This window comes from Calidris pugnax, unplaced genomic scaffold (assembly GCF_001431845.1).
Source record: "Calidris pugnax isolate Ruff unplaced genomic scaffold, ASM143184v1 scaffold32, whole genome shotgun sequence".
In the NCBI taxonomy this organism is placed as follows: Eukaryota; Metazoa; Chordata; class Aves; order Charadriiformes; family Scolopacidae; genus Calidris; species Calidris pugnax.
Genome location: NW_015090783.1, coordinates 3843477 through 3858166, shown reverse-complemented (window position 1 = coordinate 3858166; position 14690 = coordinate 3843477). Strand labels below are relative to the sequence as shown.

General features: G+C 39.2%; 1 protein-coding gene across 1 annotated transcript in view; it reads right to left on the bottom strand.

Moving 5' to 3' along the window:
* The window catches only part of LOC106898998 (transmembrane protein 132C-like), a 150278-nt gene that overhangs the window by 82142 nt on the left and 53446 nt on the right, over nucleotides 1-14690 (bottom strand). Inside the window, exon 2 of the mRNA XM_014960623.1 lies at nucleotides 10805-10951. Within this exon, the coding sequence (XP_014816109.1) occupies nucleotides 10805-10951 (147 nt within the window). The remainder of the gene's footprint in view (nucleotides 1-10804; nucleotides 10952-14690) is intronic.

Here is a 14690-nt window from a genome sequence, read left to right as displayed (position 1 = left end):
TCCTTTGGGGATTGTCAGTGGTACTTGCTGAGCTCTGATTTGGTTGAAATCTAAGAGTTATTATGAAATATTTCATGCAGATCATATAGATCAGAAATTTCTTTTGCTTAGTACATTCCAGTGAACATTGCCACACAGAAGCTGTAAACTATTTTGGGGAAAAGAACAGATATAAACATTGAAATTCTTGTTAGTTGGTCTATCAGTAACGCTTTGTTTGACAGGGCACCTTGCTTTCAAGCTATCTGATGGCATTGCTAAATATGTCAGTCTCATTAAAAATAGTCGAAATAGGAATGAATTCAGTGGCTGAGGTCACTCAAGTACTCTGGCAGAGTCATTATTGAATTTCTACTAGTGTGATTACAAAGAGTGCACACTCAGTCCATTAATTTGCAGCACGGAAACCAAAAATCAATAGGGTGCTACTGAAAACTCCTTTTGTGATAATTACCATCATGTATGCAGGTATACATATGGAAGGGGAGCATGTAAGCTGCTGTTCGCAGCCTTGAACAGGAAAGAGATTATCTAATTTTCTGAGCTGTATGTCAGAAAGAAAGAAGGAGAGAACAGTAAAAAATTAGTCTAAGCTTGGGGTGAAATTCAGACTGTAAAGGAAATTCTTCCATTTGCTTCAATGAAGCTAAGGTTCCTTTCCTGGAAAGTTAACTGGAGCTGAAATTCCTAGCAAGTCATCAAGAATTCAGTGTTGATCTCTCCAAAAAAGCTCTCTACAAGCATCTCAGTTTCCGTTAATGAACTTGCTTGCCCATGAAGTTACTAGCGTGTTGACAAGGTAATAACAGGAAACGTGTATGAGTTCTTTGTGAATGACAATGAGACAAACCAGTACACGTTGTTTCAGCAGATCTACACTGATTTATACCAGTCATTGATGCTCCTCATTTTGACCCTTCAAAGTAATAAGAACTCATCACAGATTTTTCCAGGGAAAAGTACTGAATTTCTCTGCTTAAGGAAAACTGCATTCAAAAAACATTGGCAGCTTTTGTATAATACTGCTACTCTCATTTCATTTTTCATTCTTAATTTTGAAAGTATTACAACAGACTATGCTTACAGATTGTAATCATCCAATATCATCTACTGAAAGAAACAGAACCCAGGGTTCTTCTTTAGCCAGAATTTGATGGATCATAACCAATTATTTTTTTTTTTTTGTGAACTCTCAGACATCTACTATATTTCAAAAGAGCAACTCACCTCCACCTTGTTCAATTGCCAGGAAATACACGGTATCCTCCAAACACTTCCTATGTTCCCTCCGGCCCACCAGTTCATGTAACAAAAACCAATTCTAACCAGGTGATTTGTACAAGCACTTGACACAGTAAGACAAATTCTACACTGATTTACACTTAAGGGACTGTGGCTGCACAGATTTGGGAAAAAAAAAAAACAAACCAAAACCAAAACGTTGCCTTTAAAATGTCAGTACTTGCTGATTTTCACCATGAAGTGATAGTGAAGAAAAATAACATCTTTCTTCATTCCCAGAATGTGAAATACCAGAGGTCTCCCTGCAGCCTGAATTGTAGATAAATTATGACTTGCAAATGATGACTTATAGAAGCCAATAGAGTAACTACTCTTTCTTGTATAAGTCAATTATGTGTGGAGAACTGCAATGATCTTTTATGCAAGCTAGTTTTTCAGACTACCTGAGTTGCTTTGTCTGCAACAAGCAAAGATTTTTCCTTTCTAAGCAGATACTATCTCTACCTACTATCTAAAACATGCAGGGTGAATTGAATGGAATCCATCATAATAGAATGTGAGAAGTCCTTGGTTTTGCTGAGTTGTGTTATGTCCAGCTTGAATTACATGAACTGTTGTTTGCTAACAGTGCTCATATGCTGTAAAGTGTTTGCAGAACAATAACGATGATGCTTCATTCAGTCTGAAGCACTGGTAATGTGACCCCACAGTATTTATGCAATAAATTAGTATCATCCCCTTATCAGACTGCAAAAGTTTCAAACATGCTTCACACCAGGAAATGGATCCATTCAACTACTTTCAGGCAGAGACACAAAATTAAATAGGTGACTATTTAAGTATTAAGAGTAGGAGCCTTGTGATAGGCGAGGACCCTGCTGCATATTTGTCATAATATGTACAAATAATGAACACGCTGCCTGCTTCAGCAAGCCTACCAGTATGGCAGAAAAGAGACAGCAGATGGATAGAGACAGCCAAGAGCACACAGAAATACTGAAAGAGATACTAGAGAGCTGTAGGAAGAGCAGCCCAGCTATAGCAAACATTTTTCTAAGAAGATAACTGAAGGACAGTATGGTTTTCTAAGCCACATAAAACCAGTGTCTCAAAGAGGCAAACACACTGGGACTGATGCACTAACAGCACCTCTCAGATCAGGTCTTAAAACTGTCCGAGTCCAGCACCTCATGCTGGTTTGGCATTCAAACCAGTATGTTTGTAATCACAGAACTGAATACCGCAAATGAGTTTAAAAAAAACCATCTTACGATCTTGTAAACTTGATCCTGGTTTAAATTACAAAAGTGAGAATCAGTAGGTTAATTTCATTCAACTCAGCAGAGCTAAACCAATGTAAAATTGGTGCTAATGAGACAACAGTTACATCTGCCAGCTGTTTAGGAAAACTCAACTTCCTCTATAAACCCTGTATCAAACATGAGTGATTTTAAATGATAATTTTAATGTGCTTATAAAATTATTTTTTCATTACAACTACCTCCAACTGAAGAATATGTGACGGATGTAATAGCAGAGGCTAATGAAATACATTTAAACTCATTTTGAATTTTAAAGAGAGAAAAAAAAATGCAGTCTGCAAAAAATGCCTTGGGTACATCCTTACGTTATTTAGGTCTGGTGAGAGGTAGAACAACAGAGGACAGCTGATGTGGTCTCTGAATGAAGACGGCAGCCAGAGTAGTGTTTAACCATCCATCACTGCAGGTATACAAGTAACATCACTTAATTACATACACAGGTCAACTGGGAATGGAACTTAATGACCTGAACCACAGTGACAGCCAGGAATGGTGAGTGGAGGAGAGCTCTGCCAAGAGCGGGGAGTAGGAGCCCAGAGCACCAGCAACATTGAGTCAGCTGTGACCGTGATCTGCTGGTTTTCTTACCAACCTTGCCTAACTTGTAAGACTTACAACAAAGACTATACAATAATTTTCCACCTGTCTCACAGAGCAGTCACCATTATTGTATACTAACAAAAGAAATAAACTGAGATTTTTTTCTTGACTTTAAATAGCCACTAAGTCACCAAACTAAAGTAACTTTGAGCGTAGAAGCAAATCTCAGTAAGCCAGTGCAGAAACAAACAGTTCTCCTGTCTAATATATTATGCTTTGCCTAAGGAAATGTAAAGGTCTCAGATAAGGTGATCCCTTACCACTGTCAGTTGGTTCGATGCTACTGATCTGACAAAGGCGTGAGTCAGGAAAAATGTTTAAAATCATCTAATTCTCTTTTATGAGATTGTAGCCTATTTTCCAGAGGTCTCTCCTGACCAATTTTAAGCATCTTGAGTTCAGAGGAGTTTTTTTTATTACAAAATTCCTCAAGCAGCAATGGTATAGAGAGTTTACGTGTGTAAGAAACATATTTCAATTTGCTCCGCTGAATACTAACAAAGATCTTATTCACTTTATTCTAGCAAGGTTTGGCTTTTGGCGCTTTTTCCTACATTTTCTTCATTCTTTATTGCCTGACTGATTTATTTCCTCTGCTGTGAACATTACAGAGGAAAGCAGAGTTGCTTGGCAGCATGATGTGGTATTGCTGAACTCAGCTGTTTATGGCTTTCAGCAGATGTTTCTGCTTCAAAGACAGTGTGAGAAAAAATACACATGCTCAAATTCCTCCCCCCAATTCTGCATCTTTTGTCTCTCATCTTACACTGCCTCCAAATCACAAGGAAGGCTGCATTACAATAGCTGCTGAAACACCCGATCCATGCCAACCGTCACTGAAAAATAAGAGCTGACCTCACCCCAAATTAGAACTCATGATTTAAAGTGCAAAGAGAAAAAATTAACAGAATTATCAGTCCATGAATGTGCTGCATCAGGAGATTTCACAGATAATCTAGCTATGAATTACAGCTTATTAAAATGGAAAGCAACTGGGATTGCTGTGTGCAAGAGGCAAGAACACAGCAGCTTTCGGCAGAAGATGTGAGTGGGACAGCCCAGCCTTTCCTATGGCATATTCCGGGAGCTCTGCAAAACACACACTCAGACATAAGTCAAAGACTGAAAAGTAAACTGTATGTTTTCTAGTCGCTGTCTGAGAAATGATTACTTTGTCAGATATCACAAAAGAATCTCACCCTGGACATCAGGAACTACAGTTATTATAGAACCTCACTATCTGTTTGGAATGGATATAAAGATGTTGTCCCGTTATTCCACGATTGCATGTGGAATTTAATACAATTTAATATGTGTGGGGCTCTGCTCTATTTACATAATAATGAACTAAAACAATATACTCAACCTGTTGGGAAAGCAGGGAAGACACTGACGGCAAGAAAGACAGCTTTCTCAGCAAGACTGGGTTATTGCATGCATTGGCTAAGCCTCCAGCATTTGGTTTTGATAAGCATGTAAAAAGCTTTTCCAAACTGTACAGATTTGCTGAGAAAACAAATGTGATGCTTTCATTTGGCAAGAAATATGTGAAGAATGACCCTTCTCTTGGTGCCTTAGCCCTTCTTCTTCCCAATAGACCCAGGAACTCCAAAGCAGACCCAAAAAAAAAGAAAAAAAAACCAAAACAATTATTGGAACTGGGCTGGAACTTCTGTAGAGATCATAGATAGATCTCATTTCATGCATTTTGTTATCTCATCTCTATTAATTAATTTCATTTCTTGGAGAGAAAACTCATGGGAATGCCTTACTCCTTGGCTAATGCTATGTTAAGTTATCTACAAAGAACAATGTAGTATTTTTTGAATGGTCAGGACTGAGTCTAACAGTGGGTCTGTTGAAATCCAACATGAAAATTCATCTCAATAATGCCTAACAACAAGCTTTCAAAAACTTCATCTTAGATTATAGTATCTTGCTTTGAATTTCAAACAGAAGAGAGAATTTTGCAACATACCTGATAAGAAAGAAAATACTTTCCATTTAGTATCTGGCATAATACTTGCGCAGACCCTGCTGGTTTTCTGACTCAGCCTTTATCTGTTAGAAAGCTGGTATTTATGCTGATGATAAGTCAAACACAAATTTCTATTGAAATGACTGACTGCTAATAGTGTTGTTATTTACTTGGATTATGGTAGGGCCAACACTCGAGTTATGGATCAGGGCCTCAACCTGCTAGATGAAAACTAGACAGACGTATGTTGTTGCCATGACAATTGCTACAGTTATCTCAGATTTGACCCTTCTGATCTTTCATTGCTGGAAGTATTGAAAAGAAAGGGTCCTTCAGGCTCAGTGAGAGTCCTTGTCCAGGAGGGCTCCCATGGAATTCGCTTTTCCTTAATGCGAGTGAGGGCTGCCTATTAAGTCGAAACCACTCAGGATTCATCAGGTTCCACAAATTGCCCCCTCACACAAGTCCCCAGTAAGACAGCAAGGCATAAGAAACAAAAACTCCCTCTCAAGACAGTTAGTGCAGACACTTGCTTAGACACTACGGCAGCCAGAGAGAGCCAAGCAACAGCAACAGAGCATCCGCCTCCTTCCTGCAGGCAGCCTACTCCTCAAAGAGACACCAAAGACATTCCTCATCCTTCCTCCCTCCCCAGATCAGGGCTTTGATAAACACTCCTGACATTCAAAGCAGCAAAAGAGGAGCCATATGAAAGACCCCTTTGGGAAGCAACCTTCTAACCCTAGTCTTCTGTGCCCTAGAAAAGATATTGTTACAAGGCACAGCTGGCTGATCCTCCACCATATGTGCAGATGTCCAGTGTATCTTTGGCACCTAAACCGTACGCTGGAGACATCTGTGCCCTAATTTGACCTGAAGCAGGCGTCCTAACATAAAAAGAAATCTTAAAATGCAAATACAGCAGTCAGAGATAAATTATTTGGGAAATCAGATGAGAAAGGGTGGAGGGAAAGGATCTTTAAAGCAGTGGGTAAAGGCTTAGCTGTATTATTCCCAACGCTGTTATTGACAGCTACACGCAGACATTCCCACGTGTCATTTTAAGCAGACAGATGCACATCACAGGAATGACTTGCCTTGGAAGCTCTGAGGGTTGCACTGGTAATTTGCCAGCAGCCTAAAAGACTGCACCTAATTTGCACCAAAATATGCATGTTGCTTAAAACAAAATACTCAGGAGGCCATAATGCTTGTTCATACGTGACTTTCTCATAAATGAATGGAAATTGTGTCTCTTTTGGGGTTCAATGGTATAAGAAATCTACTGCTGATGTCTTCCTCCCAAAGTATCTCTACCGTTTGTACAAATCAGTTTTGCAGACACAGATATGACCTCCTGAAGATGTATACAATTTCCCAAGCATCTACTACTACAGCAGGGGCATGTGGCATCTCAGCTTTGATCTTGCCTCAATTATCAGGCAGAAGGATAAAAAACTGTAATGAAAAAATCCTGACCCATGAGCACCAAATTTCTGAGTCCTTGTGAAAACCGGTGTCCTTTGTTCAGGTTGCACGGTTTTGAGGTCAGCAGGCACCACAGCCACTCTGCGGAGCTCTACAAACCACTCTGACCCAAAACTGCCAGGGGAAGATGACCCAGATTCTAAAAAAATTAATAACACCCTACTTATAATGTGTGAATATTCTTCCCTGTGTCCATATACTGGGCACAGACTGACTGTCTTCAGGTATAGCCAGCCACACACCCTGCATGGCTTACAGTTTTCCAAGTCCGAGGCATGTTGTACATACACACTTTACTTTGATTTTTCAGTCACAAGAGAATTCACTTCACTGACATCCCTTGGCAGCATATGGTGCTGCCAGACAGAGGAGGGACCTGCACAGAATTGTAATGGTTTTCTTGCCTTCCTCCATGCCCCAATGATACGAGACACAACCTGGTAACATCATTAGCTGTTTCCATGTGAATGCAATGATACCCAGACAGTGTTAAAAAAAACCCACAAACAACTTTAAAAAAAGTGTGTGCGTGTGGAATAAGTGATTGTGACACAGTCTGAAACATAAACGTAACATCTGGAAGCACTCTTCCCGAGTCTGCCTCTTTATCAGACAGATGGCTGGAGAGCTGTAAGCCCACGGGCCTCTCAAAAGGTTCAAGGCCAAGAGGATAAAGTGCTACATCACAGCAGTTTTCCATTATGTCAGTTTTTCTAAATGTCTCTAAATGTTCTCCCACACTCGGTTTCTCTACCCGATCAACACAAATCGAAAGCCCTGGGTGACTCCATTCCTTCAGAAACGAAGTACAACATCCACAGGCAGAAACATCAGCCCAAGAACAGGCTGAAAGCAGCTTGTTCCAGCCCACCTCCAGGTCAGAAGAACAAGAGGAGTTAGGCCTAGATTAGCCCCAGTCACTGCTCCTTAGTTCTTGACGCCGCAGCTATAGGACTAAGAAATTTCCCTAATCCTCCTTGCTCCTACCCTTAATCCATCTTTCTTATCCCCACAACTGACAGCACACCAGCTGGGAGGTATGCTATTAAAAAAAAAAAAAAAAAAAAAAAGGCGAAAATTACTTAGGTTAAAAATAACCCTTGCCCTGTCTTGGAAGAGCTCTTGTACCCTGTGGTGGCAATCCAGAACAAACTACACAGCAAATACGAGCCCTTTCACTGAAGCTGTTCTCAGGGTAGATGTCATCATAGATCAACCACACAAACCTTTATGCTGGAACCAAACAGAAGCAATACTAAGGTATGGAAATGGTTATAACAGTAACCAAAAATATCTCTTCCTCTACCCTGTGGACACATTTCAAACCTACCAGCTTTCCTTCAGAAATAAGAAACAACAAGGGAAAACACGTGACCAAGCAGTTGTTTTCACTAATCAACACTGTTGTTATCCTCATCAATAGCTACTTGAATCTCAGCACAAATTGCATTATGAGGCACACAAACATTGCTGATTTCAAGCTGTTTTCAGTTACTTGCCACAGTGGTAAAGCCTTTATGAATAAATCTAAGTTAAGAAGCTATGGCTCTTGGCTTTAGCAGCATAAATTCAAAGAGAATAAATATTACTTTAAAACCGTGACCCACTTAAATTCTCAAAATTTACTGGTAAACAATTATGGATGTGATATATCCTTTTTTTTTATTATTTTCATAATTTGAAAGGTACAATAGCTGCTAAGCGGTGTTGCATTCAGATATAAACTGCTTGTTTTGAAGTGCTTACAACATAATTATACCAATACACTAATGATAGTAGAAATACGCAAGAAAAGCAATGTGGCAATGAAAATTAGCAGTTTTATTGAGCATGGGCATTTCTTTCTTAGGATACGAAGGGGAAAGAGTGCAATGGTTCTCCATGGTGCATCAGGGAGCGGATAGAGAAAGGCCAGAATTTCCTGTTCATGTACTAAACAACTCAAGACATCACTCTCCCCATTACAACCAGAACAAATCCTGGATGCAGTTTTACCTGGCTACCACAAAATAGTTTGTTAGGAGGAGGCACTCCAGTGTGCTGAGAATCTATTATGAATTTAAGTAATATTCTGACTTCACAACCGACTAGGGACATGTGACAATACAAGGGGAAAGCCAAACTAATCCCGTTGTTTGCAACAGAGGAAAAAGGCACAACCATAGAAGATGCTTCATTCTCCTTTCCTGCTGGCTGATTCTCCGAGCTATACTAGAAAAAGATGGCCATGTAAAGAAAATAACATACTATCATCTTCTTGACAAGCTGTGTGGATATTCATAAAGCATTGAAGAACTACAAACTTCCATTGACTTGCTTTTCAGAAGCTCTTTATAAAGACAGTGGAAAACGCCTCTCTTTGCTTAAATTAACTCTGCATATTTTTGAGTTGTCTGAGTTTGCTGCAAGAGAAGACTAGTTTGTGTTGATGCTGGAACTCCAGAACAGTACCTCACGTCTACACTGATCTTGCCACACCAACTGCACATCACCCAAATGAACTGCACTGTTAAACTAGCCTGAAAAAGCTGGTGGCAGCACAGAAAGATCCCATTAGGGACTTGCAATTCTCGACCAAATTAAATTAGCTTAATAGAATATTTGTGCTCTGTGCATTGGGATCCAAGTGACACCAGAAACTCAGTAACTGTAACGCCCACTACATCGTATGTTCTCCCAGTGGGATCTCAGTACACACCTGCCCACGTTTCTCTATCCAGCTCTTCCTTGTACACAAACATTTCATTCAATCCCAGGTTCATCATGCCTTCAGGAGACAGGGACTATTTACATACGCAAATGAAAAAGGATTAATTAAAACATTGAACTTAATTTCCATAATTAGTGCTAAAAATATTTTTATGGGTTAATTAGACTTTATGCAAATTGAATTGAGAAGATTTAATTTGGGGTTTGATAACCTGACTATTATAGTTCCACAGTTGCAAATACATTCAGAGTTATAGGCTGTTCTAAAGCATGTCCTCTCTTGCAAACTCTTGTTTTTTACTTCTGGCAAGCTCAATTGATATATTTTAACTTCCCCTCCCCCAAACCCTCCACTGAAAATCTCACTAACTGCAATGATATCAAGTGTGAATACATTAAATCAAACGACAAGAGAAATTTCCGCACTTGACAGAAGTCTAATATTTCCCAGGCACTCTGACTGGGCACAGAATACAAATCTTAAAATCTGCTCAGTTTTCTCTGCCTGAAGTACAAACCAAGCGCATGGAAAGCAATAACCAACCCACCATCCACCAAAGATTTTATGATACTCTTCAATGAGCCTAGGTTTGAGGCTAATAATAAGCACAGAGCAAGGGAAGCATCGCTCGGATCTGTACAATGAAAAAGCTCTGCGTGGACTAATGTACAGCAGTGCTCTGAGAATTCATTAAGATGATACCCAGCAAAAGCAAAATAATTTCCACTGAAAGCGGCAATATACGACTTTACTATGCGTTACAGAAGACAATCATACTTACTGAAAAAGCACTGCTTTTATGTTTGTGAAACAACCAGACCAAGTCCCAGTAAAAACACATTAAAGAGGAAAGCAGGCACTGGCAGCTTCATACCAGTGCTCCCTGGAGTGCACTGCTCTGCCTCTGACAGTTACCAGTGTATGGCTTAGCACAGGGACCCCCAGTCCTGGAAGATGTAAGTTTGCAGAAGGGGATTCTTCTGTATTACATGCAAGACACTAAATACTGAAAGGTTTGAATTATCCTATACCTACACATGAAAGTTACAGCAGTTCACCATGGAAGAAGTCATTGCTTGCTTGATGAACCAAGCACACAGGCTGCGCTATGTTCAGAGAAACAAGGTCAAAACTATCAAGCCAAAAAATTACGCTCAGTGAAAACCTTTACAGTTAAGGATATTCATATTCATGGCAAAAAGACGTTCCCTTCTCCTCCCCCCCCCCCAACATAGGCCTATTCTATTCATTTTTTTAATTTAAACTGATGAATTTTATTACCTGGAAACTGAGATGTCCTGTTATAGGCCAGCAGATGGTACCACAGCTAACGTGTCTCCAGATTTCCAGGCTACAGGTTTAATAGCTATGAGTAGTGTTAATATGAGGCCTAAGTCTCTCAACCAGTGAACGGTATCATCAATATAAATGAGTTTAATGTGCCGAAAATATGAGGTTTCATACCTGTTCCTTGAACTTGGTGCTATCCTCTGACAAATAACTGTTGTGGTCGAATGCTTTCCACCATTCCCCACTTCTTGTTTCACATCCCACTGCCGGGGGTCACTTGTCTTTGCACTGAGAATGTTCACACCTTTCTTCACCTTTGCCCTGTTGGAAACAGTAATTGTAAAAAGTTTACAAGAGAGTCATGCAGGATTGTGATCTTCCAAATGTAGCTCAGGCATAGAAATCTCATTGTATCGGTTTTAAGCTAAGTATTAGATATGTTTCTAATCCATCAGTAAATAAGAAAACGGTATCATGAACACAAATCTAAAGCAACATATCGCTTTTATTGGACAGAACCAGCTAACTGGGTGCCTTTATCTGTTCTGCCAACAGCAGGCTGGAGTTATGATTAGGACTGAACCTGTAGGAAGACCCACACTCAAGGTTCTTTTCTCTATTGGAGCAATAATTTTTCCCAAATAGAAATTTGTCCCAACACAGAAGACTCAGAAAGGTTCTGGTCATCTGTATCAAGACAAACTGGTGCTTCATCATTGCACAGAGGAATACTTCACTAGAGATTTTTAAATACCCCATTTTTAATCTATATTATATTCTTCTAGATATCGGCGGACAGGTTGTTGCTCTTCTACCTGACAATTCCCTCTTTGTGACAGATTCCAAAGGAAATTTGTTTAAAATCTCCATCTTGGAGAGAATACAGCTGTTGGTTAAGAGAAGACTTTGTAACTCAGAGATGTTCTTACAAGATGCAGGTTTCTGCCACTGTTAGTTGTTACATACCGTGGGAAAGTTAACTGCATTTATTTAGTGATGCTAATAGCATCAGCAATAACTCTCTGGAGGGTTAATTAAATGGCACTTGCTTCCTTAAGGAGCATTTGTATAAAGAACGCCCAGCAAATATGCTATTTGGGCACAGGAATGAGAAATAGAGATCCTTATACAGACTTTCTACTCAAAGGACACTGAGGGACAAAATTCCACCAGCACCGGGCTGACACAAGACAATGTGTATGTGAGGTACAAGATGCCAGTTAGAAGTACATGGCTCTAGGAGTAGCTTGGCCTCAGCATGGGATGGAGAAGCCAAAGGGCTGCTTAACTTCACACCACCAGAGTACGTTCGTCATGGCCTCTACTCAGCAGGAACTGCCTTCGCCATAACAAACAGGCTAAAGCATGGTGAAAATTCGTATTTTTCTAAAATACTTATGCCACACAAAATATTAGCTATTGAGCAGAAATCAGCATCTAACAAGATGTTGATATCTTCTTGGCATTTATGAGGACTCACTCTCTAAGTTCCTTGGAAAAACTCATCTTTTTGCATCTTTAGACACTAAAACTATTTAAAAACGTAGTGATGAATGATTGAGAGTACTTATCTTCTTGTTGCAGTTTTTCAACAGTGAGAAAAAACACAATTAATTTAAGGCACTGAAAAAGAAAACTTTTTTTTCTCAGTATAAAGGCATAAGTGCTTAATTCTCTCATTTGTAACATGAAACACCATGGAGCTTCACAGATTACAGTCTTGCTCTAGTAAAGCCAGCACAAACCTGATGCATCTCTAATGCCTTCAGCTGAATTACTCAGAAATGAAAACAGAAAAAGTAAAGGGAGAATCAAATCCATTACTGAAGGTTTATTAAAACTCTAAGTCCCATTAAGTTTTCCAGCATATTACAGTTCAAATAAATGAACAATAAATAAGCATTTCATTTATAAGTAAACACTACCACCAACCTTGAAATCTGTATAAATCCATCAGTATGTTTTTGGTAGTGTGTATTTTAGGAGATGTTTGGACATATTTTAGAATACTCTTATTTAGCAACTGGAGAGAAGTAAAAAAAGATCGTTTAGATACTTTGTTCAGCTGTTCCCTGAGATGGGCTCCGAAATGGCATAACGTCAGCCAAAATGAGGGTCCTCATGTTTGGATTTTCAACAGAATTACAACTTTGTCAGCAGCTGCAAATTGCTCTTTCCACCATGTAGCTTGACATAGTCAATACCTGGGCTCCTGTTAATTAGGATGGACATTTTGTATGGCCAAGGTTAGTGGTAAAATATACTGCCAGAGGACGAAAGACCACGGCTACAATGCCATTTTGTTAATTAACTACAGTATGGGGCATTAAGTTGAGTGGTTTTCACATATGCCATTATATAAAGCCCATTAAAACAAAAAAAAAAATTCCATCCCAGGGTAAAGTAGGTTATGTTTAGTGAGAAAAATCAATGTTGTGATTGCACTTAGCACTGGAATTAGGGTATGAACACCCAGAAGATTGAACTTCCTAAATAAATATGCAGAAGCACAATTTGCAACTCTCCCCCTAAAAAGGGCATTGAGTTTTATATAACAAGGTCAATGGATGAATCAGAATTAAGTCAGACAGTACTGAGCCCCATACATTTTTAAATGCAGTCTGTATGCATATGCTACAAATGTCTTCACTTAAATTTTTATTTACTTAGTTTTTGAGTGCTAGCAAGGAAAAGTCTATTTAATTCCTTACCAAAGATTCTTTGACCTTGCTGTGTGCTTGTGATTAAATATTAATTTTTTAAATCAATAGTGTCAACTTTGTACATAAAAATTTGTAAGTTATACTACCTCAATAAACCCTGAGACCGAGGACCTGGAGGCCAAATTGCCTGACAGTCTCCTGTACTTACCCACCTAACCTATGCAGTATATATACATTTACCATGTTTACTTAAGGGAGGCAGGTACAGTGACAAGAGACAGAGATGACAAACAGCTGAAATACGCCAGGTTTCCTTAGAGTGTGGTTCCTCACTCCAACTGGAAAATTCTCCCCTTTGCCATGTCTGCATATTCACGAGTAGATGGTCGTCCTCACACAGAGGCTTTTCTGCACAGCTCTACAACCTGCAAGTATCCACCACCCATAGCTTACCAGCTTGGACTTCCACCCAAAGTGGAGTCAAAATCTTCCCCTCCACCTTTATTCAAGACAAGTGTTGTATTTACTGTGGGTGTCACTAAATTGCCCCGTCACTTCAGCTGCGTGCTCTCCAGGGCAGCAGTAATTAAACCAAGGCCCCAAGTCTGCTGTCCAGTAAGAAATCACCTTTTCCTTCTCCTGCATCTAAACACAGACCCTGCTAAGAAAGGCACCTACATACGCATGTGATCTAAATGATTCTATGATTCTATGAAACCTATGGGCAGAAGCTCTTTTATTTCAGTTTCATTGTCTATGTGCTGAAAGATAAGCACAGTTTTTGATCTTTTGACAAAAGCAGACCTTACAATGGAAAAATGAAAGAAAGACCATCATCAAGAATGGTGCAGAATACCAGAGGTCAGCTTCAATCCCAAAATGGATAGAGGACTCCATCTGAATGGGTTTTTGAAGCTTTATGAACACATGGTAGCCAGAACAGTGAAAGGCTTTCTTGCTTGAACTTCTAAGGTTATTAATTCATAGCACAGGAAATCTCTGCCTCAGCTTTGTCTCAAAATAACTCTCTCTTTAAATCTCTCAAATGGAGAATTAAAACATTTTACTGGCATGCAGAACAAACAACATCTCAGACATTACAGAAAAAGTCTCCAGCAGCTTACCTAAAATCATTACTTAATTTTGTCAAGATCAATTAAAAATATTTACTTACACAATCTCACAGCAAATGCATTTGCACAAATGTGCAATTCCCAAGCAAATATTTCATTTCCAAATTGAAGCTTTTAGTTATATACAAAGATTTCCATTTAGCATCTTATCTTCTTAACATGTCAGACTTAGAAATGATGCTTCAAATTAATACATTCTGATCAACTACAGATGAAAATCTAGCTGTTCCATTTCACTGTCTTCAAATTACAAGGAATCTCAGC